This window comes from Pseudorca crassidens, chromosome 7, assembly GCF_039906515.1.
Source record: "Pseudorca crassidens isolate mPseCra1 chromosome 7, mPseCra1.hap1, whole genome shotgun sequence".
In the NCBI taxonomy this organism is placed as follows: Eukaryota; Metazoa; Chordata; class Mammalia; order Artiodactyla; family Delphinidae; genus Pseudorca; species Pseudorca crassidens.
In genome coordinates, this window is record NC_090302.1 from 57,103,405 (window position 1) to 57,126,939 (window position 23,535).

Below are 23,535 nucleotides of genomic sequence, written 5' to 3' on the forward strand. Positions count from 1 at the left end.
GCCAGAAATATTCGGAGTTGGAGGCAAAAGCTTGGTTTCCTAGGTGTAAGTCAGAAAGAATATTTTTAATATTCTGGGATACTGTGTGCGTGATCCAGGAGCTTGGTGCTTGGTTTGTAGGCAGGTAGGTTCTACTGATTGTTTTTTAGTGATGTGGCGATTGGAAAATTTTAGAGCAGCCATTGAGGGTGCTGCTGGTATGACAGCAGTGTTTTCAGTGGTTTACTTCAGTACGTTTATCCAGGGTCATGTCTGTTTTCCCCATTCCCCCACCACAGTAGTGCTTGTCAGGGGGCTGGCTGTCCTTCATAGGAGGCCGCTTTAACAAAGGAAACACACCTCCTCTCGTATTTCTGTAAATACAACAGTCCAGGAGTCTAGATTTCTGCCATGCGATAAGAGGCCCACCAAGAAAAAAGATAATTAAGTGTCGGCATAGAATTTTTTTTTTCTTCCCTGCTATAGCTGGCAAACCTTGCAGACCTTGAAGAAATGAGAAAAGAAGGCTTTCTTGCAGTATTGACTTGTTTTCTTTTTGCTTAAGCATTACTCGTTGATTGAGGAAAACAGTTGATGAGATTCTTGCTTGACTGTGAGAACACAGTCTACACCAGCTTTATTAGGGCTGTGTTGTTCAACAGTGACTTCGTGATACTAATACTTTTGGGTGAAAGTGCACATGTATAGTCAGTGATTCTCAGTCTTTTCCTCAGGACTGCTTATGCTCATAATCATTTTGAGGACCCCAAAGAGGTTTCATTTCATCTCCTTTCTTTTCATTTCCTTTCTTGAACTCCTTTCCCTTCCCTTCCCTTCCCTTCCCTTCCCTTCCCTTCCCATCCCTTCCCTTCCCTTCCCTTCCCTTCCCTTCCCTTCCCTTCCCTTCCCTTCCCTTCCCTTCCCTTCCCTTCCCTTCCCTTCCCTTCCCTTCCCTTCCCTTCCTTTCTCTTCTCTCCCCACCCCATTTGCCCCCTTGCCCCTTTGCCCCCTTTTCCTTCCCGTGGATTTACCTTAATGGTACTTACTTGCTGAAAGTTAAAACAGGGAAACATTTAAAGTAACAATCATAAATGCATAAACAGTTACATTTCTTTTCTTGAATTCATCAATTAGTTTTATTTTCTAGGTTAAAAACCCCAAATTACTCTCATCTTTATTCATGTTTTCTATTATTAAAACAATTATTATTTTTTGTTCTTTTTAAAAAAAAATTTTTTTAATTAAAAAAAATTTTTTATGGAAAGGCATTTTATTTTAAATATAGCAGTGTGTACATGTCAATCCCAAACTCCCAGTCTATCCCTCCCCGCCCCACTTCCCCCCCCCCGCCCACCCCCGTAACCGTAAGTTTGTTCTCTAAGTCTGAGTCTGTTTCTGTTTTGTACTTATTTGCTGAAAGTTAAAATGGAAAAATCTAAAGTAACAATAATAAATGCATAAAGAGTTACATTTATTTTTATAAGAAAATAACAGTTCTCCCAAACCATAAAAATAAAGAGAAGAACAGCGTTGTTTTACATTTTTTGCAGAGCTCTTTAATATTGGGTTTAATAAAAATTGGATTCTCATGTCTGCTCTGCATTCAGTCTGTTGGACCATGTTGTTCTGGTTGAGGTATATTTGAAGAAAGTCCAGCTTACTAGGGATACATGGTTAGAAGGGGTGCAGTATTTTAATAGCCATAAAACTTGACAAATGGTGATTTTTTAAAGATTAGTTGCAACATGAAATCTGAAATCCCATCAGTGAACTTTTTGTTCTCTATTAAGCTAAAAATTCATTGGTCTGTCTTGCACTTTGAGTGGCTCTTATATGCCCATGCATGCGTGATTTTGTAACGTCATGCATTGGTAAACAAAGATCTGTGTCATACAGGTCTTTTTATATAATATAAAAAAATTACATTTGTTATTTTCACCATCAATTCCATTAGAAATAGCTTTAATTATTGGGAAGCTGTCAAGCTCACAAAAGTGGATACAAATTTTCCAAAGTTCTAATTTTGACTCAGAAGCTTGAATTTCATCATTGTCAACAAATACTGTCCGTAGTTTTTTTGTTAAAATGAAAGCTTTCTTTGTTCACTTCCATTGCTGCCAGATACCCAAGTCTGAATAACCATAGCTTGTCTGTTAGTCATTCGTTCAAAAATGGTGTTCCATGAAAAAGGCAGCTCATTCAACATGTGATTCAATTAATTGCACATGTGCTTTTCCCAAGACAACCATTGAACTTCAGGGTGCGGCAGAAGTGCTTTATGCATACATCCCATTTTATTGCACATTTAATAAAATTGATACTTTTTTTTTTTTTTGCTTCATCAAGGCATTGTTAAGAGAACACCCCCCCACCGCCAACTGCAGATTTGAGATAGTCAAGAATATAACGACTGCAGTGGTGCCACTGCCTTGATTCAAGCTAAGGCACCAACAGTTTTACCCTTCATTGCTTTTGTCTCACCGTTACAGATGTCAGCAGTGTGACACAGGCAAATAACGTCTTCGTGTTATTATTTTTTCAGTTTATTTTTTAAATTAATTTTTATTATAGTTGCTCCTTCATGTTATTATGAAATTGACCATACAGACCTCATGAAATTGTGTTGTGTGTCTCCTAGAGTACACAGACCTTACTTTGAGAACTGCTGTTACACTATTAGCTCTTCTTTTGTTCTTGTTGAGAATACAGTTGGGAAAGAAGGGAGTTCTATGCTGGTAACATTTTCACAGATTTCCCAAACTTTGATGCATTTGCACCAAGGGACCTTTCCTTTGCCTCATTCTCTCTTGATTCTATAGCAAACTGTGGCACTCGGGGTGAGACTCAGAGCTTCTGAATGTTGCTGTGCTGGTATATTAAAAAAAGAGATAATTATAGTAATAAAAACATTGGTATTCATTGAATGCTTACAATGTCCATGTCCTTGTATGGTTTTTTTTTTTGATTTGATATTTGTATATATTGTGGAATGATCACCAAAATTAGTCTAGTTAACACACATCACCACACAGTTACAAATTTTTTTCTTGTGGTGAGAAAAAGATCCACTGTGTTAGCAACTTTTAAATATACAATACAGTATTAATCAATCAATCAATTACTAGTTAACTATTACTAGTTAACAATTACTAGTTAATTATTACTGATACTATTGATATCTTAATATTATATAATAGGTAACTATTTTTTTAACATCTTTATTGGAGTATAATTGCTTTACAATGGTGTGTTAGTTTCTGCTGTATAACAAAGTGAATCAGCTATATGTATACATATATCCCCATATCTCCTCCCTCCTTGTATGTTTAATATCTGCCCCTGCCCTCTTCTTTTGTAAAGGTGTTGTGAAAACTAATTTGATATTTAAAAAATCTTTAAAACAGTGTGGTCTATTTTCATTGCCTGACATCTTACAAAATACATCATATAGGGAAGTAAATATATACCAACGAGATTACAGTGTACCTTTAGAGGTTCATTAGTTAACTATAGTTGAAGAAGAGGAGGAGGAGAGGAAATTCCTAGGCATAGTGATGCCAAATGATCAAAACACTTAGAAGCTACGATGCAAAAAACATTTTCCCTCTTCCGTATATTGGAAGATAGAAAGTATTTTTTTCAAAAGTAACTGGATGAAGAAGGTACACTAAAAAGAGACCAGAAACAGGAAAGGTGTTTAGAGGCTGAAAGGGAGGATTTTCATTTGGAATTGTGTGATGATGAGAGTATGTAGATATCCTGAAAGTACTTTGCCCCCCAGAATATTTAAGGCTTGTAGTTTACATGAATATCATGAGTCTGGGAAAGGCAATAGCTAAGGTTAGTCTATTCTTGAACAATACCATGGTTCAAAGGTAAGCAAGAGCTCTTGGAGATAGAGGAGGGGTGAATAATTTGATGAGATAATTTCAGGAAGACAAAATACTTACCGTCAAGAATGTGCCAATGTTTCTGACTTTTAAAACTAAGTTAAGGGCTTCCCTGGTGGCGCAGTGGTTGAGAGTCCGCCTGCCGATGCAGGGGACATGGGTTCGTGCCGCGGTCCAGGAAGATCCCACATGCCGCGGAGCGGCTAGGCCCGTGAGCCATGGCTGCTGAGCCTGCGCGTCCAGAGCCTGTGCTCCGCAATGGGAGAGGCCACAACAGTGAGAGGCCCGCGTACCGCAAATAAATAAATAAATAAAAATAAAACTAAGTTAAAATCTGAATAATCATTATCATGTACTTATGATTAAATGCCGTCTCTTTTTCCCCTCTCATAAAATTCAGCATGGAATTGACAGACAGATCATATGAAAATAAGATAATTGGATGGATTTTACGTAATAACATGTGCATTATATAATCACTTCAGAATTTACAAAGAATTTTAGTACTTTGGAATTTAAAAAGAAATTTTACATTTACTATTTCATTTTAATATTAAAAAGGAAAAAAAAACCTGAAATAGGTGAGAAAGGAATAATCACCATATGAGAATCTATCTTACGGAAAGAGTTAGAATTTAAAGCTAGGTCTTTGGGGGAGTTCCCTCGCAGTCCAGTGGTTAGGACTCAGCGCTTTCACTGCCGTGGCCCCAAGTTCAATCTCTGGTCAGGGAACTAAGATCCTGTTAAGCCGTGTGGTGTGGTGGGGGGGGAAAAAAAAAGCTAGGTCTCTGGACAGACAGTTCCTGTACTTGGGACTGCACAGTGTTCCTGCCATGCTGCTTTGCATACTCTGGCCTGGAGAGCATCCAAACAGAAGACAAATGCTCTTTGGGCCAGAATGTGACCTCATTTGGGGGCAGGACAGCTGTAGAGCAGGGTCCTCTACCAGGTCAGTGTTGAGTCTGAGGACAAGTTCAAGGTGTGTCCTAGATCAAGTCTTAGACCAAGTCTGCCAGAGGGCTTGGCACACACACTTTTCTGCTCTCTGACTCCATTGTTAAGAATTGTTCTTTTCCCGTACTTCTTGTTCATTTTCACTAGGCTTTTAGGAATTAAATATTTCCTTAATCCCTAAAAATATTTTGAGAACTCATCACCTTATCTTATGACCATCTAAAGGAATAAAAGCATCATCCGCCTTGTGAGTTTCCATCTTTTTTAATAAAGCAAATGATACGATAAATTCATTGTGAGCCAATAAGTAGAGTCCAAGTTATTCAAACCCAAGGTTTTTTTTTTTTCAGTTTAGATCTCATTTTTAGTATGTATGTTGGAGATATTAGCTATTAGACTTTTTGGTATTTCAAGTTCCTGGTTAACTTTCACTCCCATCTTTCATTTGTCAAATTTTGGTCTTCACAGTAAGTCTTCTATTGTGTATTATAAGGAAACTGAGGTGGAAACTGTTAACGTTTAGTGTCAGATTACTTTATTTCAAATGTAGGCAAAGGTTCTTACCTTTGTTTCAAACACCGCCTCTGACTGAATGCTAAGCATTTTCCACTGTAAATGATAATGCTGCTGCCGCTGCCGATACCATCACCACCACCAGCACCGCCATGGAAACAGGAACGTTCCCTTGTGCTTCAGTTGGCATTTGATGTCTTTTGAATTATTTTCAGCCTAATTTAGCTGTTCCTATTTTCCACTTGAGCAAATCCACTTTGACTTTTTCTAAAACAGGTAAGTCAACAAGGCAAGGACAGGAGCACATTAGTTCATAGGTATACCCCTTCTGGGTCTTGAGGACATTGCTCTACAGTATTTATTTGTAGCCCTGAGACAGCTGGTGAGGAAGTTTAGAGTGTATCACAGCTATATCGATATCAAGTACTAGAGGTAGCTGTGGTTGCTGCCACCCGCTTTGATATACTGTCCTCTGCTATGGGCGTGAGGAATTTTTCCTCTTAACCTGTTATGTCTTTCTGTATTTTTCTGGCCTTCTATAAATTTTTGTAAAATGTCATTTTTGTGGCATAGATCTATGCCTCTTTCATGTTAACAGATATACATGCTTAAGAGATTTGACCCTCTGGGAAATCACATTGAACAAATGAGATTTGACGTAGGGATTGTCTTTTATACCCATGTAATGGCAGTATATCGCTTGGCACATGATAGGTGCTCTGTAAATGTTATTTACATGCATTTTGAACCTAAAAGTTAATTAAATGAAATATAATTAATAAATTTTTATTAAATCATGCACAGTGTTAGGTCAGAAAACTAAAAATATCGGTAAGACAGGTAGTGGCTAGCAAATTCCACTGCTAGCTGGAAGATAATCTCACACATATAAACCCTTTTACCCTGGGAGGTATCATGGTAGCACAAGAAACACAGAAGGAGTGGAGTTGAGAGGAGAGAGCGGTTCAGTGATTCCTGGCAGGGATGGGGAAGGAGTGGAAAGGAGGGTGGTCTGTGTGGGCGTTGGATCTCCGGTGATGATGCGGACGATGAAGATTTTGTTTCACCTCTCGGAATATATTTGAAAGATAAAATAGGTTTCCTGTCTGACATTAATATCACAGGTACTTGGGAGTGTGTGCTTCTTTTATAATCAGGGTTATTGTTTTAACCTGAGTCCCCTGCTCACTGTGTTTTCACACCCTTTCTCTTAAGAGTTGCCTGAGGTTCCATCGATTGAGGAGGAAGTGGAAGAAACCGAGTCTTGGGCAAAGCCTCTGGTCCACCTTTGGCAGACGAAGTCCCCAAACTTTGTGGCCGAGCAAGAGTATAATGCAGCCATGGGCAGAATGGAGCCGCACTGTGCCATCTGTGCTCTGCTCATGCCCTACTACAAGGTAGCCAGCGGGAGGGGCCCCTGCCCACGTCTCCTTTCACTGCAGCACTTTGTGTGACTGAAAACACAGGTGAATCTCTGTAGGGTTAGTAGGCACACGAAGAGGAAGACATTAGTACTTCTGTAGCTAATGGCTATCATAGAGCAGCAAATGGAATTCCTGAGTGCCACTTGAGAGACTTTTCTGTGACAGTGCTTTATCATTTTTAAATGTCTTGGTTTATTTCAGTCAAGGGGCAATTCCAACCTTTCTTTCTACCCCTTTCACCAAGAAACACAGAGCTTAAAGCTTATGAATAGTAGAAGCTTACAAGGAGAACTTAGATCTAGTCTCTATGTTTGAAAATATTACTCTCAATCATATACATGTCGGCTCTGGGCCCACATTTAAAATATCTCTCTTCATCTTCCCATGTGGAACACATGCAGGAAGACACAGCAGGAAGAACACATGCAGGAAGACACAGCAGGACTCAATGCAAACTGAATTGTCCAGTTCACCCTCATCAGCCAGCCATTCATGATATTATTTTCAGAAGTCATTTTGTATATGTTATGCTGATAGCATCTTAGGTCACAGAGGGCCACATTCTCCAGCACTAACACAGACAAAATGATCTTTCAGAATCTGGTAAGAGTAAAACTACCAGATCCGTTTTTAGATACAATATATTTTAAAGTCTGTTGATGTGAACATTGTGTTCTGGGTTATATTTTCACTGATAGAGTCAGAAATATTTTACTCAAGATCACATCATTCCTAGAGTTCCACATTTAGTAATTCTGGTTAGACGTTTCAGAGCATGAATATGTGTGATGTGCCACATTCTCAGACCTTTGTAAATAGAGGAAGTAGTTCATTCACTTGTCTTTGAATGTGACACTGGTGAGTGATTAACCTTATTTTTATTTCCCATTTAGTCACTAATTTTCTGTATTTTCTTGGAAAAACTTACCTTTATATTGATTCTTGCTTCTGTATCATAATCTGCCTGTATATTTCCCCGATAATTAAAAAATTCCAACTAAAATTATAAGATTTGGGGAAATTTATTAATATAGGGTCTCTGGGGATAATAAGATAGTTCATTAATTAGTTTCAAATAAACACTGAATATTTGTTGTATATTTTGGTGAGAGGTGACGATTTCTTTTTGAACATTATCCTTTGTTATTTAATGACATTTGCTAGATCTTTCTGTCTCGCTGTTTTAAAACTTTGTGGTGAGTCAAAAGCCTTCAAAAACTCTCTAAATACTGTTGTACAAATTAAAACTGAGGTCTTTGAAGATACTCCTTCAGGTGTAACCAGGTAAGATTCTTCAGTAAATGAAATCAGATCTGTTAACCTAGTGCAAATAAAGAAGCAAAAAACGTTCATCAGAAGAATTGATGCTTTTCATGAACTATGTATTTAAGAACGTAGTTTTAGTAGCTCATCGATTTCTGTACCAGCAGATGTACAGAATACCCTCTCATTCCTACAGCTTAGCTTCTGGATGGGAGCCTGAGGAGCGGCACTGATAAAGAGCTAATAGTGGGTCCGGGAGAACAAGGGGAAGTACAGCAGCTGGAAGTTAGTGGATGAACAGCTATTAGGGGATTTGAGTGACCAGAGCAAGTGATCTGAGCTCTTTTCCATGTTCTTTGCTCACGTGGAAATATTCTGTTTTTCAGCCAGATAGCAGCAATGAAGAAAATGATTCTAGATGGGAGACAAAATTAGATGAAGTGGTTACTTCAGGAGGAAAGACTAAGCCCCTCATTCCAGAGATGTGTTTTATTTATAGCGAGGAAAATATAGAATATTCTCCACCTAACGCCTTCCTGGAAGAGGATGGAACAAGTCTTCTGATTTCCTGTGCAAAGTGCCGCGTACGGGTTCATGCAAGTAAATGAGTCTATCACTCATTAATCGCTGGCTTTTCAGTGCTTCACATAGTCTCTATTTCTCACCCCTTTGTAACTTGCCAAATCTATCACATTGTACTGTTGGCATTATTAATGGTTAGATCATTCTTTATCACATTTCTTCTAAGAAAGTATGAATAGGTGTAATCATCCTTTTTCCTCCAATTTTATGTGGTATCAGTGGAGAACAGATCTTTCTGGTTCTGTTTGTTTGTTTGTTTGGGGTCGAAATGTGGGGTCATTGTGGGATTCCTTTCACGTGCTTGAATTTTACTTAAAGTTTGTAAAAATTGAGTTTTAATCTCTAATGTTGATTCATGACTGTTTTCCTTTGTTACTTTTGAAAGAGAAATGAGTATTCTTTTGGTGATTTGGGGAATTATTGTTAAATTTAATTATCGAGTTAAAATTTTATTCTTTGTAAGGGTAGGGAGATCTTCATTGCCTTCCCGGGGGGAAAAAGTGCTTAGGGTTGTTTTCCCCCAAGACTGAGAAAGTTAGGCTCCACACCTGTCTCAATTTGGTGTTTTTACATAATTGGGTTAAGTGGCAAATACATTTTTTTAGATTGGTCTGCCATTTAAATCCTCTAAAATGTATAAAATGGATCTATTAAACATTGCAATTCTATTTTAAAGCATTTTAATATTCCAACTCTTACCAAGTCAAATGTTCTGTTAACGTTCGTATGTATGGTGTGAGTCTGTCAGTGTAGTATGAATGATTTATAATAAAGGTATTACCTTCTATATTTACCCCAGAGTAATACCAGTCTTGTGTTAAGGTTGAACTTGCCTGGCTATCTAGCATTTATTTATTAGATACTTTCATCTTCCCCAAGGAATTTGAACATCATGTGCTTGAAATGTAATTATATAAAACTTCTTATTTGCTTCTATCAGTTTGTAACACACATACACATATATATACACATTCACTCTACGTGATTATATTTATATGAGAGACAGTGCACCATTTCACAAACAAGTTTGGATTTAATCTTGACTCCAGAATGCACTAGCTATGCAATTTAGCCATAATATTTTATAAACATGTGCCTGAACTAAACACTTTATGGTCTTGGGTAACTATGATAGGCTTTTCTTTGGGTAATTACATTTCTGTTATTTTCTCTTCCCATGTCAAATGTTATAGAAATTTGATATTAAAAATTACTCCTTTAAATTTTACTCATTTAAATCTTTTAAAACTCTTTCTTCAGGAAACCAGAGTAACACATGTTTGTTGATACCGTATAATTGCTACATATATTTATATCATCAGCTATCTCTTTACATTGTTATTTTGAGTCAGGCATGTACTGAATGGACAAATAGAATTGAAGACAGCTCTTCATCACTAACTATGAATTGTGCATCCTTTGTTCCTATCACTGAAATTAAAGCTAATTAAACATAATTTTTGAAATGTACTTTTACATTACATTAATTTTATGCACTGATTTTATGTGCATAAATATTGTGTCACAGTTTATTTATTGTGTCATTTTAAAACTTACCCAAATTTTGCTTCATAAATTGCAACTTATTTTGAAATATGTTTTGCATGAGTAAAGGACTAGAATTGACAATTTAGAAATTTTCTAATCACACATTAAGTATTATCATCAGTATTCTCTATAATAACTGTTGTGAGCACTGGTAACTATTAAGATGCACACTCTCATTTTTTTCTGGCAGTGATAATCCTATTAGCTATGAGGCATGGGAACCAAAAGTATCTTTGAGCCAGCCTTGCTAATGTTTTGTTCTAAGCAGTGAGAATCAAAAATGGTATGGTAGGCTGCTGTTCCGATTTTATTTGTTCAGTGCTAAAATGTGTAATATTGTCAAAATGCAAAAGACTTTAATTAATGGGTCCATACTATTATTTTATAGGTTGTTACGGTATCCCTTCTCATGAGATCTGTGATGGATGGCTATGTGCCCGGTGCAAAAGAAATGCATGGACAGCAGTAAGTGGCTAATTTTAGTATCTTTTAGCTCCTTTTCTCACTCCATCCACTGTGGGTCCATTTAAATCTAGTGGTCAGGTAAGGTAGTACACAATGCTTTTGTGTGCCATTCCACAGTTACCTGTATTTCTTGTCTTCTCTTTCCAAATCATCCTACCTGGTAGCTCTATATCCATTGTGGAAATGTTAAATACATTTCTAGGCATCACCGTTTGCTCAGGAACCTGTGGAGACTACTGGTTTATTAGAGCATGTCCAAAGTATTGCTTCATGTTCTTGCCCGGCTCTATTTTGCAATTCTTGAAAATAAGTCTTCTAAGTAACAGTGAAGGTGGGAATCTTCAGTGACCTCTCAGGAAGCTGTGCTAATTCACAACTATTTCACTAGCGTGAGATCTTCCCCGCTTATTCATTCGTACATTCATACTTTAGAAAATTTTAGAGTGTTCTGTGCTAGGCATTGCTGTGAACTTGAGATAGAAACTTCAACCACAAATGGTTCCCCACTTGGAGAACACAGATTTCTCTTCACCTAAACTGTTTTTCCTGAAGACCCTGTTGAAACTTTAGCTTACATCCAAGCATTACGTTCCATTCTGTTAATCCACCATGTCACCCATTTTGCCATTTGATTATGTGCTACCTTAACTTTTCTTAAAAATTCTCTTTCAAGAGGTATCAGAACATGTTTGAAAGTGAAGACCGATCAGATCTCAAGACTGTATCCCTCACTCTTGATCTCAGAGCAGATGCTCAGCTTGATTTGGATTATAATCGTAGCATTTGCTTTATTCCTTAATGATCTCTAATGTTAATGAAGTAAATTTCCTTGCAACCAAAGTTACAAACCTGAAGGACAATGCTTTACATGAGGAAAATTTATGTCATGATTATGTATGTTTAGCTCTCAGTGTTGAAATAGACATATGGTGACTATAAATTAAAGGCATCTGTGAGAATGTCTTTCTGTATGATTTTTATAGCTGGCATTCACTCTGGGTAGTGAGGGGAAAATGGGGCAAAATATGGACACTCTTTATAGTCCAAATAATCTGATTTCATATTAGAGGTAACATCTCCAACTTAAGAATTCTTTTCATTAGTGGGCCCAGATAACATTTTGGTATTTCCTTTGGTGTGTTCATTATGTTAACAAAAACTGTATAAATGTACAGCATCTTTAAAACAGCCATGAAGTCCTGCTATAATAAATATATTCAGCTCTTATTTATCAAGCTGGTTCTAGTCATATTATATGAGCCAAAGTAAAGCCTTGTAGAGTCAGTTTTACTCATGATATCCCCTCATTCACCCTGAAGTATAGATTCAGAATTTAGAGATATTCTAATCCAGTTCACCAAGGCATGAAGAGTTCTCTGTTCCATCCACAGTTACTGCTTGGCTCCTGTGCTCACACACCGAGCAGTCCTGTTACCCAAGGTACTACTGTCCTTTGCATGGCAGAGCCAGGGCCAGGTCTAGGCCAGCCACCCTGATTCTAAGGCAGCTTCTGATCAATTATGTCATTTTCCTTTAGCATGTCTACAGAAGGAAATACTTAATCAGTCTCTGCAACTGATCTGAAGCATCTTTCTATTAACCTTAACCCCTCCGCACCCTCAGAAAATACCGTGTGCCTTTTGTATTTTAATATTGATACCATGTAAATCTCTTTTAATTTGCAATAAAAATGGGAGCTCTTAAATACAGCTTTGCATTGATTTTTTTAGACCTACATAATTTCTTAGTTCTAATTGGAAATTATCTGAATTCTCAGTGAGCCTATTGTTTTTTCAGTTTATTCGTTTTGAGTGAACTTTGTCCATGAAGCTCTATTTCTAAATTTTTCTCCTGAGAAATAACTGAATTTTATTTTAATCGTTGCCGAGAAGTAACTGATAATATTGATATTTTGGCTTTAACACCCTTATTTAGTGTGGCATTGAGTGTTGCAATATTAATTTTTTACTAAGTACTTAAGTATGATTCTTTGGATTTTGTGGCTGAAATGATTGCATTTTGAAAGTACACTTAGAACTTGCTTTCTTAGGAATCAGTCTCACACTGTTAGTTTTAGGTTCCAGAGGAGTCCTAGACCTCCTTTTATTGATAAATAGAAGCTCTAAAAAAGCTAATGGAAATCTAACGAAGCAGCTGAGGTCAAACGCTATTTCATTGCTGGCTTTTATTTTACTAATTCTAATTACTAATTATTTCCTGGGATTTTCTTTTTAAACATGGTTTGTGAAGGTAAGGCTTATTCATCATGAACACAAAACACTCCAAGAGCATATTTTGCTTGGGATATGTATTTATACAACAAATGTGATTGTTTCAGTTAATTCTGTTTCCTTTTATGATTAGTGCTTTGAGTATCTTGAGGGTAAGAAAAGGGTAGCCTGAAACACCTTGTATTCATTTTCATAAGGTATGTGTGAGAATTGTTTGTGGTAGTTCTATTTTTTAAAGATTCTTCTTAAAAAGAGTGTCTGTTGATGGGTGAATGGATTAAAAAAAGGTTGTGTGTGTTTGTGTGTGTAGATACACATACACGTACAATGAATATTATTCAGCCATAAAAAAGGAAAGAAATCCTGCCATTTGTGATAACATGGATGAACCTGGAGGGCGTTATGCTTAGTGAAATAAGTCAGGGAAAGGCAAATACTGTATGCTCTTACTTCTATTGGAATCTAAAAAAACCCTGAACTCATAGATACAGAGCATAGATTGGTGATTGGCAGGGGCGGGGTGTGTGGGTGAAATGGGTGAAGGTGGTCAAAGGGTACAAACTTCAATTACAAGATGAATACGTTATGAGGATCTAGTATATAGCATGGTGACTGTAGTTAACAATGCTTTATTAGATACTTGAAAGTTGCCAACAGAGTAGATCTTAAATGCTCTCACCACAGAGAGCAGAGTAGATCGTAAATGATTTAATCACAAAAGATAATTATGTGAGGTAATGGAAGTGTTAATGAACCTTATTGTGGTAATTATTTCTCAATATATAGAAATAGCAAATCATCACATTGTAGAACTTAAACTTATACAATATGTCAATTATATTTCAATAAAGCTGGGAAAAAAAGAACACTATAGCATAGAGATAAGTATCAATTATTTAAATTTTGGAAGCAAAGGCATGTCAGTGATTGTTTCATCCAGTCCCAGACCATAACTAAGTAAATAAGTTCATACATTAGAAGATTCTGTCAGCTTCAACTTGGGCTTGGTGGGTGAGAATGTACATAAGGCTGGAATCAATGTTCACAGACCAGCTGTCTTTTTATTTACCAATTGTAAAGCGTGGAATTTGCTCCGGACCAAACTGCCCTGCTAGTTTTTAAGTAACTGGAGGCCAGAACTTTGTCTCGTTTTTCTCTATAACACCCCTAACACCTGGTATAGTGTTGGATCATTTCTGAACTTGCAGAGCCTTTATCTGTGACCTTGGTCTGTGACCTTCAGTGCTCTCACCATTTCCAGTTTTGGTTTAGTCCTCACTCTGTTTCATTTTGCTATTATTTCTTTACTTTAGCCACTTATGTCATCTAAAATAAGAAACATCAAGCTGTATTGCAGCTTTACCTGCATGTGTTAGAGGGAGAGATTAGTTACAAAGTTTGAATAACACCCTAACTTGGATTCTAGAATCCTAGCTCCCTGCTCACATTCAAATGAAGTGAAATGAAACAGTGAAATAATTCCCCACATACCTGTCTCTCCTGACATTCAGGTTGTATATCTCATAGTTCTAATTAAATATCATTGCTTTGTGCCTGTTTTCCCATTTCAGTACTGCTCAGATAAATAGATCTGTATGAAAGCTATGTTTGCGTTTATTAGAGTATTTTATTTTGAACTCTGTTTGTTTCCAACCCTCTTGTGATTATGTAATTCATTTTGGAGCCATTTTTACTCCTTCATTATAGTATCACTTTAGAGTGCATTCCAAACATTACCAAGTTCTGTTTTTAGGTGTTGAATGTCATTACTCTGATTCTAGAATGTATTTCTTGCTATTTTGAGTCTTAATTTGAATCTAATCACTTTTGACCTAAATTACTAGAGTTTTGTGTCTAATCTGTTTATGGATTTCCATTTTATAATGACTACAAGTTACTGCTAATTAAAAATATAATGTAATATTCTCACTGTAAAAATACAGAATTTGTATTGCTTTCGTTCAGGTTTTTTTTCCCTACCATTTTCTTTTTTATCCCTATTTTGAAAAATTGTTTTTGAGTCTGAGTATTTCTGTAAAATTCCTGAACTTACTTTAGGGCTTCACTTCTAATTGTGAAGGAGGATGTTAGTTAAATGTCTGGAAATGAACTGGTAACCTAAATACTTTTATTGTAAAAAATAATAATCTATGTGCTGAATACTCTGTGGAGTATTAAGAGGTAATATGCTAATAAATCACAGGAGGATTTTCTATACTATCTTCTAAAGAATTTATAAATGGAATTCTAAAGAATAAAATATAAGCAGGTTAAGAGGTTAAAGAGGAATATGGGTAAGATTTTCTCTTTTTAAAATTTAGGAATAATGTAGCTTTTTGGTGGTTGTTTCTTTGCAGGAAATCTGGATGTTTCTTTTGCGGTGGGGGTCACTGTGAGGTTTTGTTTTAGTGCCAAAATGGGAGTGAAAACTTCATGGGAAGATTGGTAATTTAACATATGGGAAGTCACGTCATACTCAGATTTATGACTCTGGCAAATCTTGAGTTGCCAGTCTTCTGTCCAGGGTAGCGTTAAGCCTGTGCTGTAGGTTTTCATTGTCAGTGTGAAAAAGTCCAGGTAAAGTATCATTTGTGCTATGCCTTACTAGGGAGCTTTTTTAATCACCATATGTAATTCTTGAGGGGAAGGGAGGGGTAGACACAGTAGCTCACATACCTATAATCTAAAATCTTAATTACAGGAAGATTTAAAAGCAACGTAGTGAGAAGGTTCGACTAGAGATGTATATCTAAGGCCTCTTCTCACCCTAAAATCCCTTGATTCTGTGTTGTTTTTTATTTCCATTTTGCCTTAATTAGTTTTCCTTAAGAATTGGGCAACTTCAAGAAATCTAACTTTATTCCTGTATTTCTTAACCTGGTCAGAGGTGATGAGTAACAGAAAAGTATAGGAATTGGAAGTGACATTGGTAATTATTGGCTGGATCAGTGTAGATTTTATGTGTTCCAGGAAACTTTCATTGTTTTTTAAAAAGTGACTTTAAAGGCCTTACTATAACTTTATCTATCTGATGTTCAGGAATCTGTGGCAATGCACATCATCCTCGGGATTTCTTTTTATTTCAATATATCCCTTTGCTCTTAATTTAGGAGAATTTGTTTAAATATTTTCGTTGCAAAGTAATACAGTAAAATACACAGTTGTATATTATATTGTTGGGTGGATATTGCCGTGCTATGAAAAGGTAGATTTTGAAATGGAAAATTAAAATAAAACATCTTAAAGGTTAGAATTTTCGTTCTGTATAATGAAATACATGAACTAGGTAATTGCACACATTTATTATCTATTGAAGAGCATTTATTATACTCTGTAGAATAATAAAGTTGTACTATATATGTATAACAAACATAGCATTCTGTTTTGTTTTGTTTTTTCAAAATGGTTTTAAGAAATCAAAACCCAAACATGAAATAGGTTTTCACCTTGGCCACCTATCTATTCACTGTCTTTATTTTGCTTATTTGTTTTTTTTTTAAATGGACTAACAGATATGAGCACAGGCTATACCTTGATAATCATTTGGAATTAGCATCTTCTTTCCTCTTACAAAGAGTGGAATAAGCAATTGCAGTGATTAAAAATAAACATTTTGGTGCTGTTTGTTTATTTATTTTTGTTGCTTGATTATAAATAAGTGGCATCTATAGATTGAGTAGTGGTTGCCATTCATGCCTTCCAAGGCTGCACATAGCTATTTTTTGGCTTTTGAAAGAAAGTGAAGTGTTTTCTCTGCATGAATCATAATCACAAAGTTAAAATCTGGAAGTACCTGAGGTATTGGTCTTTAAAAAACCCAACCCCACAGTGTTGCTAAAGCTTATGAGCTAAAGAATCTGTGTCATTTGTTGGAACACATTTATCTGAACTCTTAATCTTTGGAATATACCTTAGTCTTTATTTTTTTTTAATTAATTTATTTTATTTTTATTTATCTTTGGCTGTATTGGGTCTTAGTTGTACGCATGGGGTTTCTCTAGTTGAAGCGAATGGGGCCTTCTCTTCGTTGTGATGTGCAGGCTTCTCATTGCGGTGGCTTCTCTTGTTGGGGAGCACGGGCTCTAGGCGTGCGGGCTTCAGTAGTTGTGGCACTCGGGCTCAGTAGTTGTGGCTCACGGCCTCAGTAGTTGTGGCTCGCGGGCTCTAGAGCGTAAGCTCAGTAGTTGTGGCAAACGGGCTCAGTTGCTCTGCGGCATGTGGGATCTTCCCGGACCAGGACTCGAACCCATGTCCCCTGCATTGGCAGGCAGATTCTTAACCACTGCGCCACCAGGGAAGCCCATATACCTTAGTCTTAACTCCCTACCCTTAAGGCTCAGGTAAAAATGATCAACTTCTTGGAAAGTTGGTAACTCATCTTTGGGAATGATGAGGTCCCAGTCCCTATAACTCTATGTACTCTGGCTAATAATGGAGGAAGGTGGTCTAATAGGTAGAGTCTGACTCCTACTTTGCATTGAGGCTGGTCCTATAGATAGGGGCGTAACTGATACGAAGCAACCCTAACTGCACTCTGTTAAATCTGAAGGCAGTGCTTTCTCTTCTTTCTCTCTGACATGGGAATTCTCTTAGGGAAGAGATAATTAAAGAAAATGTATGTGGCTAAGGATTATGTCACCCTTATCGCATAATACAACCATTATATCTCCTCTGCAACTCCTCAAATAAAAATAGGGGTACTGATCATAGATGTTAGAATTGCCAGTCATTTGGCTCTTGGAAGTCTTGTGTTTTAAAAAAAGTAATAGTTTCATTTTAAAATGTTTGACCTACAGATTCAGAATAACTGCTGATTTAAATATAAACCAATATAAGTAGCAAGGATAGAATTTTTCTAGCTTCCATAAAATTTAGTACTGGCAAAGACTAAAGAATTCTTCATCTATCTCAGAAATTTCATTTTACAGATACTGAGCCAGGGGTTTGAGAGAGTAACTTCTTTGTCCAGGATCACCCCTCTATATGGTAAGAGAGCCCAGATTCATGGCAGTACTCAGGCCTCTCACTCTCAGGCCTACACTCTTTTTTTTTTTTTTTTTACTCTTCTCAGTTACTTGTTTTTAGAGTGGAAAGAAGGCTGAACAACCGGCCTAATTCTGAGCAATGTATCTGAATGATTTTTGTTTGTTTACATTGAAAATAAAGTCAGCACTAATAGTGTAATATGGAATGATTAGTGTTATTGGGTGGTTGAGTAGAGCAGTGTCCTTACTCTTTCATATTGACTCTAGTTTCTGCCTGGAGGACCTTTTCCCAGAGCTGGATAATCCCCTGAATCTAGTTTCCCAATTGACAACCGAGTTGGCATTTTTCTTTAACAAGGAGCTCTGAATTGGCTTTGTAGATCAGAGCCATTGATGTTTAGATCTGATTGGCTGTGGCCTTGAGCGGTCGTGGTGGCACGCCTGCTCCCTGTGATGTGGTTTATGCTGTGTTTCTTTTTTTTTTTTTTTTTTTTATTCCATGGGATACTGTCAAGACCAGGTGGTGAGAGGCTGTCAGTCTGAAAGGCTGACTTTGATCCTCAGACACAGTAAAACTAGTAGAAAAAGAAAGGCTGTATTCTTGTTGAATGCCATGGCTGTGTGTAGCCAAGTGGTTGCTTGTGCCAATTCTCCTCTCCAGTGAGGTGTCCCTGGAAGCCGCTAGCCAAACCACACTTTCCCATTTGAGGTGACGCATTTGAGTTCAGAATTACCTTTTCCCTCCTGAGGAGGCAGATTTTCCTGAACAGCTGCAGACTTAAACCTTGGCTCACAAAGGCCAAGGTGGTAATAATTATTTTACTTTGAGCAAACAGAACAGCGCATTTGAGGATATCAGTTATCCTGACAGCATAGCTATGATGTGGAGGCCTTTATGTTAGGGAACTGCTTACAGGCTAAAAAAGTCACAAATCTTTTTTTTTTTTCTGTTCATTCTTCTCCCTTTTGCTCAAAAGACGCAATCCCTCCCTACCCCACTTTGGTAATGGAGAGAGAGAAAGAGAAATCTACATAGCTTTTTGTAAGTGGAACTATATTCATAAATAGCTTCTTGATTGAGAACAAATGCCTCATTAATCTTAAGTGCTTCAACCAGAGAGCACAAGTAAAGTCAGGAAGAATAATGACTGACATTATGGGGAGCATAGCATACTGCACTGCACACCAGGATGTGCATGCCCGGAGGTCACTGGGCTAAAAGGCACATCTCCTTAGCAATGAGGAAAGAGATCCCTAGGAAGCGTGGAGGGGGAAAAAAAAGTGCAATGCAGGCGTTTCTCACGAACGGCAAAAACTAGTCCAGTGGCAGGATGAAGAAGTCATGTACTTTGTTATTTGCTATCGAAGGTCATGCTGGGAAGAAAGAATAAACCAGCTGGGTTTTTATTTGAAAGCCAAATGTTGTACAGTTTTAACAAAGTAAGATGTATGTTCAGTTTCAAGTACTTTGCTTAGGATCCTGGAAATACTATTATGTAAATGCCGTGAAGTTCCATGTAGATTACCTCTGATCAGTCTTAAATTATAGAGGTGCTTCTCCTTGCTATCGAGCATATGCCTGGCTTGCTATCAGATAGGTGCTCTGCAAACCTCAAAGTAAATTTTATACTGCTGTAAGGAATGACATTAGAAAGATAAATGGTTGGGGGGATGTAATTTGAAACAGAGAGTATGATTTCCTCTTCTGTTATCGTCCTTTCATACATATGGCTGCATGATAGTATTTAAATCGTTAAAATGTAGTGAGAACATCTCCCCCCCCTCCCTGCCGCCGGCATGTCTACATCCTAAACCCTGGAACCTGTATGTTATGTTGCATGAAAAGGGAATTATGGTAGCAGATAGCATTAAGGTTGCTGATCAGCTGGCTTTACAAATAGGGATATTATTCTGTTTACCTGGGTGCATTCAGTGCAATCAGAAGGGTCCTTAAATGAGGAAGAGGGGGGCAGAAAAGGTCAGAGTAATGTGATGTGAGAAGTGCGTGGCCTGCTGTTGCTGGCTTTGAAGATGGAGGAGGAGGGCCTAGGACCAAGGCACGTGGGCTCCCCTAAAAGCTGCAGAGGGCAAAGAAATAGATTCTCCCTGAGAGCCTCCAGAAGAGAGTGACCTGCTGACACCTTGATTTTAGCCCAGTGAGACCCATTTTGGAATTCTGATCTACTGAACTGTACATACTTATGTTGTTTTAAGCCACTGTATTTGAGGTAATTTGTTGTTGCAGTAACAGAGAACTAAAGGGTGTACAGTAGAAAGACAGCCTTTTGAAAGGGTAATTAGTTTTCACTCTTAACCATTCGGCGTTCCACTAGGTATGTTGTATTTTCAGTGCCATCTTTCATTTTCAGGCATCTCTTTCTCTGACTACCTTCTGTCTGTCTAGCCCACACCCTCTGGTTCTGGGACTCCAGCAATCCTTTCACCTCACTGTGATGTATGATTCAGTAATGCTCCCAACTTTTCAGTCTCTCCCTCCCCTCATGTCCTTACTTCTGTTTAAGCTGCTGTATTTCCTTGCACATAGCTCCCTTGCCACTCTCTGACTTTGTTACTCTTCCTTGGTATAACTCAACCCTGGTAAATCCAACTATCTATCTACTCTGTACCTGCACCTCTGTAGCTGAGTATGGCTGTGGAGAAACACCCCATATGCAGATTGCTCTTGCTTTCAGTTTGTAACTGGAGGTTGGTCCTCAACGGTGTGGGTAATTCATGTTGCATTCCCATCACTCATTCACTCTACTACTCTCCTGATTGACTGTTTCATATCTTCTTTCTCCTCAAGCTTCCCCATCTTCTCCATCCTCACCCTCACCTCATGAAGTGTCTTCATATTCATGGAGAAATGGGAAGACACCAATAGAGATCTTAATGTTTCTACCTGCTTCATATCTATAATATCTCTTCTCCTAAGGCCATCCGCTCTCTTATACACAGGATCATAGTAACAGTAATTCATCCCTTTCTCGCCCACATCCCTTCTCCAGATGATTCTCATTATCATCCACACACTGTTATTTTTTCCATCTTCAAGTAAACCAAAAAACCCTCTCCTGATCTTTCTTCCCACTAGCTCCCACTCTATTTCTCCACGCCCCTATATATGTAGTAAAATTCCTGAAAAGGCTTATCTTTATTCACTCTCTCCGACCCTTCTCCCCCACTTCTCTCTTAAATTTATTCCAGTCATAGGCTTTGCCCCACTTTTTCTTAGAAACTTCTGTTGATCACTGTCTCCTGTTTGAAGCAGTCCTCACTTGGCTTCCAGGATCCTGCACTCTCCTGCTTCTCCTCTCACTCCCCAGAGTTCAAAATGTGGGCCTCTTTTCTACACTAACCCATTTGGTAACCTCATCCCATCTCATAGCTTTAATGGTTGTAAACAGCATCTAGGCATTGATGGCTTGGGCATTTCTGGTCCAGCTCAGTCTCACCCTTGTGGCCAACTTTATGATAGCATCTCCTCTAGCATGTCCAATAGCTCAAATTCACCCTGTCCTGAACTGAATTCTAGATATTCTGCAGGCTTCCGTATCTCCAGGCCTTCCAGTTGCTGAGGCCAAGAACTTTAGAGTTAGATTTGATGCTTTCTTTTTCTCATACCTCATATCTGTCTGACAGCAGATCCTGTCTTGTCTAGTTTTAAAATGAATCTAGTATCCTGTCCACTTCTTAGTCACCTCGGCTGACATAATCCAGACTAATCTGCTCATTACCTCTTTCCTGGATATGGTAGTAACCTGCTAACTTCTCTTCACCCTTGAACCTTTGTTGTCTGTCAACACAGCAATTGGGATGGTCTGATTAAAATATAAATCAGGTTATATGTCCTTGGTGCATTCAAACCTTACAGTGGCTTCAGGCCATCGACTTTTTTTTCATGGCTTATGAAACCTTACCAGATATTCTTTCTCTTACTTTCTGATAACCTTTCCTATTAGAAAAGGCCAGGATCTGCTGCCATCACCTTTCCCTAGAGAACTCCATGGCCCACTCTCAAGTGCTTAACATCCTTTACCTTAAATAATCTACTGATTTAGTTTGTCTTCTCTCCTAGCCAGAGTGTGTCTTTGTCATTCATTGCTGTTGCCCAGTGCCTAGGACACAATATTGGTGATTCACCAATATCTGTTGAATGAATATATATTTTCACTTATAACACAAATTAGGTGTGAGCATCTAAATTAGGGAACTCACTTGCTGGTATAAAATTTATTGGACCCTGTGAAATTTCCATTCAGAGGATTACTGTAGGAAACTTGTCATTCAATTTCCTAATCACTCAGAATTCTTGTCAGCCCCATCCTAACATGAGATTCCATCCTCTCTTCAACCCTGATAACTGAGCCCCATCTCCAGAAATTGTTCTTCCGTGTTTTGTTGATCAGCACTTTGTAAGCTAGTTTTCCATTAATGTGATTAATTAGTCTTTGTTTTCCCAGCTCAGACAGCCCTATTTTATGGTTTTGCATTTCTGTAATGAACACGTCAGATAAATAAGGCTGTGGGGAGGTACTTCAATCTTGTAATTTTTCTATAGCACTGAAAATTGGCTTTAGTGTCATTTATGGATATGTCAGCTAAAATGAGAGCTCCTTACAAGGCAGCTTGAGAATGTTGGTATTGACATTTCTTTAATTGATGTTTTATAGAAGAGCCATTGGAACATGATTTCCCTCTAGGACAAATAACAAACAACTGTGATAGCCATATTCTAACAATGCCTTTCTCACCATTGTTGTTAACGTTGTGTCAGCACTTTGATTATAAACACTCTTTTTCAGTTTAATAACTGAGCTGTAAAGAAATCATTGTGTTGTAAATTGGTATACTAGCTGTTCATCTCAGCGGAGACTTTTAATGAAACCAAATTTTAAAAGTAACTTGGTATTATTAAAAGGGGATTTTGTGAATGGTATTAGGTGAGGGAAAGGGACCTAAGTAGGAAAGGTACAATGTCCAGAATATCTCAATTTATACTTTTCCATTCAGCTTTTAGCTGGCCTGGGGGTGGGTTACACAATAGAATGGCTCTTTAGATGCTGTCCTTGGGAGCCAGGAATAACAGCTGCTCATAGAGTAGTCATTTTGTAACAGGCGTTTCAGCATTTTTTTGTTTTGTTTTAGGAAACATTAGTTGACTAGCAATATATCTAAATCTGTATAATAGTGAGTCATCTTACACTGGGTGTTATTGTTTCTAGAAGAGGCATGCTCATAAACATAAGGTAGAAAAAGCCTGGCAATGAGTGTTCACTGTGGAATTTTATTTATTTGTTTTGTTCTGCAAGGCTGAACAATTTTGGTATCTCCTCAGGTTAGGTTGGAAAGAAGTTTCCATACGCTGAAAGACTAGTAGAAATCACAGATGCCCATTTAAAATTTTCATTTAAGTAAAAAAAATTTAGGAAAAAAAGATAAACCTCCATGATTACATTAATTTTAAATTACACATATTTGATGGAAGAAGGTTTTTTTTGAATTTTATTTTATTTATTTTTTAATACAGCAGGTTCTAATTAGTCATCCATTTTATACATATTAGTGTATATATGTCAATCCCAATCTCCCAATTCATCCCCCCCCTGCCACGCCACTTTCCCCCCTTGGTGTCCATACGTTTGTTCTCTATATCTGTGTCTCTGTTTCTGCCCTGCAAACCGGTTCATCCTAACCATTT

General features: G+C 37.6%; 1 protein-coding gene across 2 annotated transcripts in view; it reads left to right on the forward strand.

Moving 5' to 3' along the window:
- Positions 1-23,535, forward strand: part of KDM4C (lysine demethylase 4C) — a 412,581-nt gene that overhangs the window by 237,111 nt on the left and 151,935 nt on the right. For both annotated transcript variants that reach the window (XM_067744341.1, XM_067744340.1), the window contains exons 13-15: positions 6,552-6,733; positions 8,410-8,623; positions 10,542-10,618. In XM_067744341.1, coding sequence (XP_067600442.1) covers positions 6,552-6,733; positions 8,410-8,623; positions 10,542-10,618 — 473 coding nt within the window. The remainder of the gene's footprint in view (positions 1-6,551; positions 6,734-8,409; positions 8,624-10,541; positions 10,619-23,535) is intronic.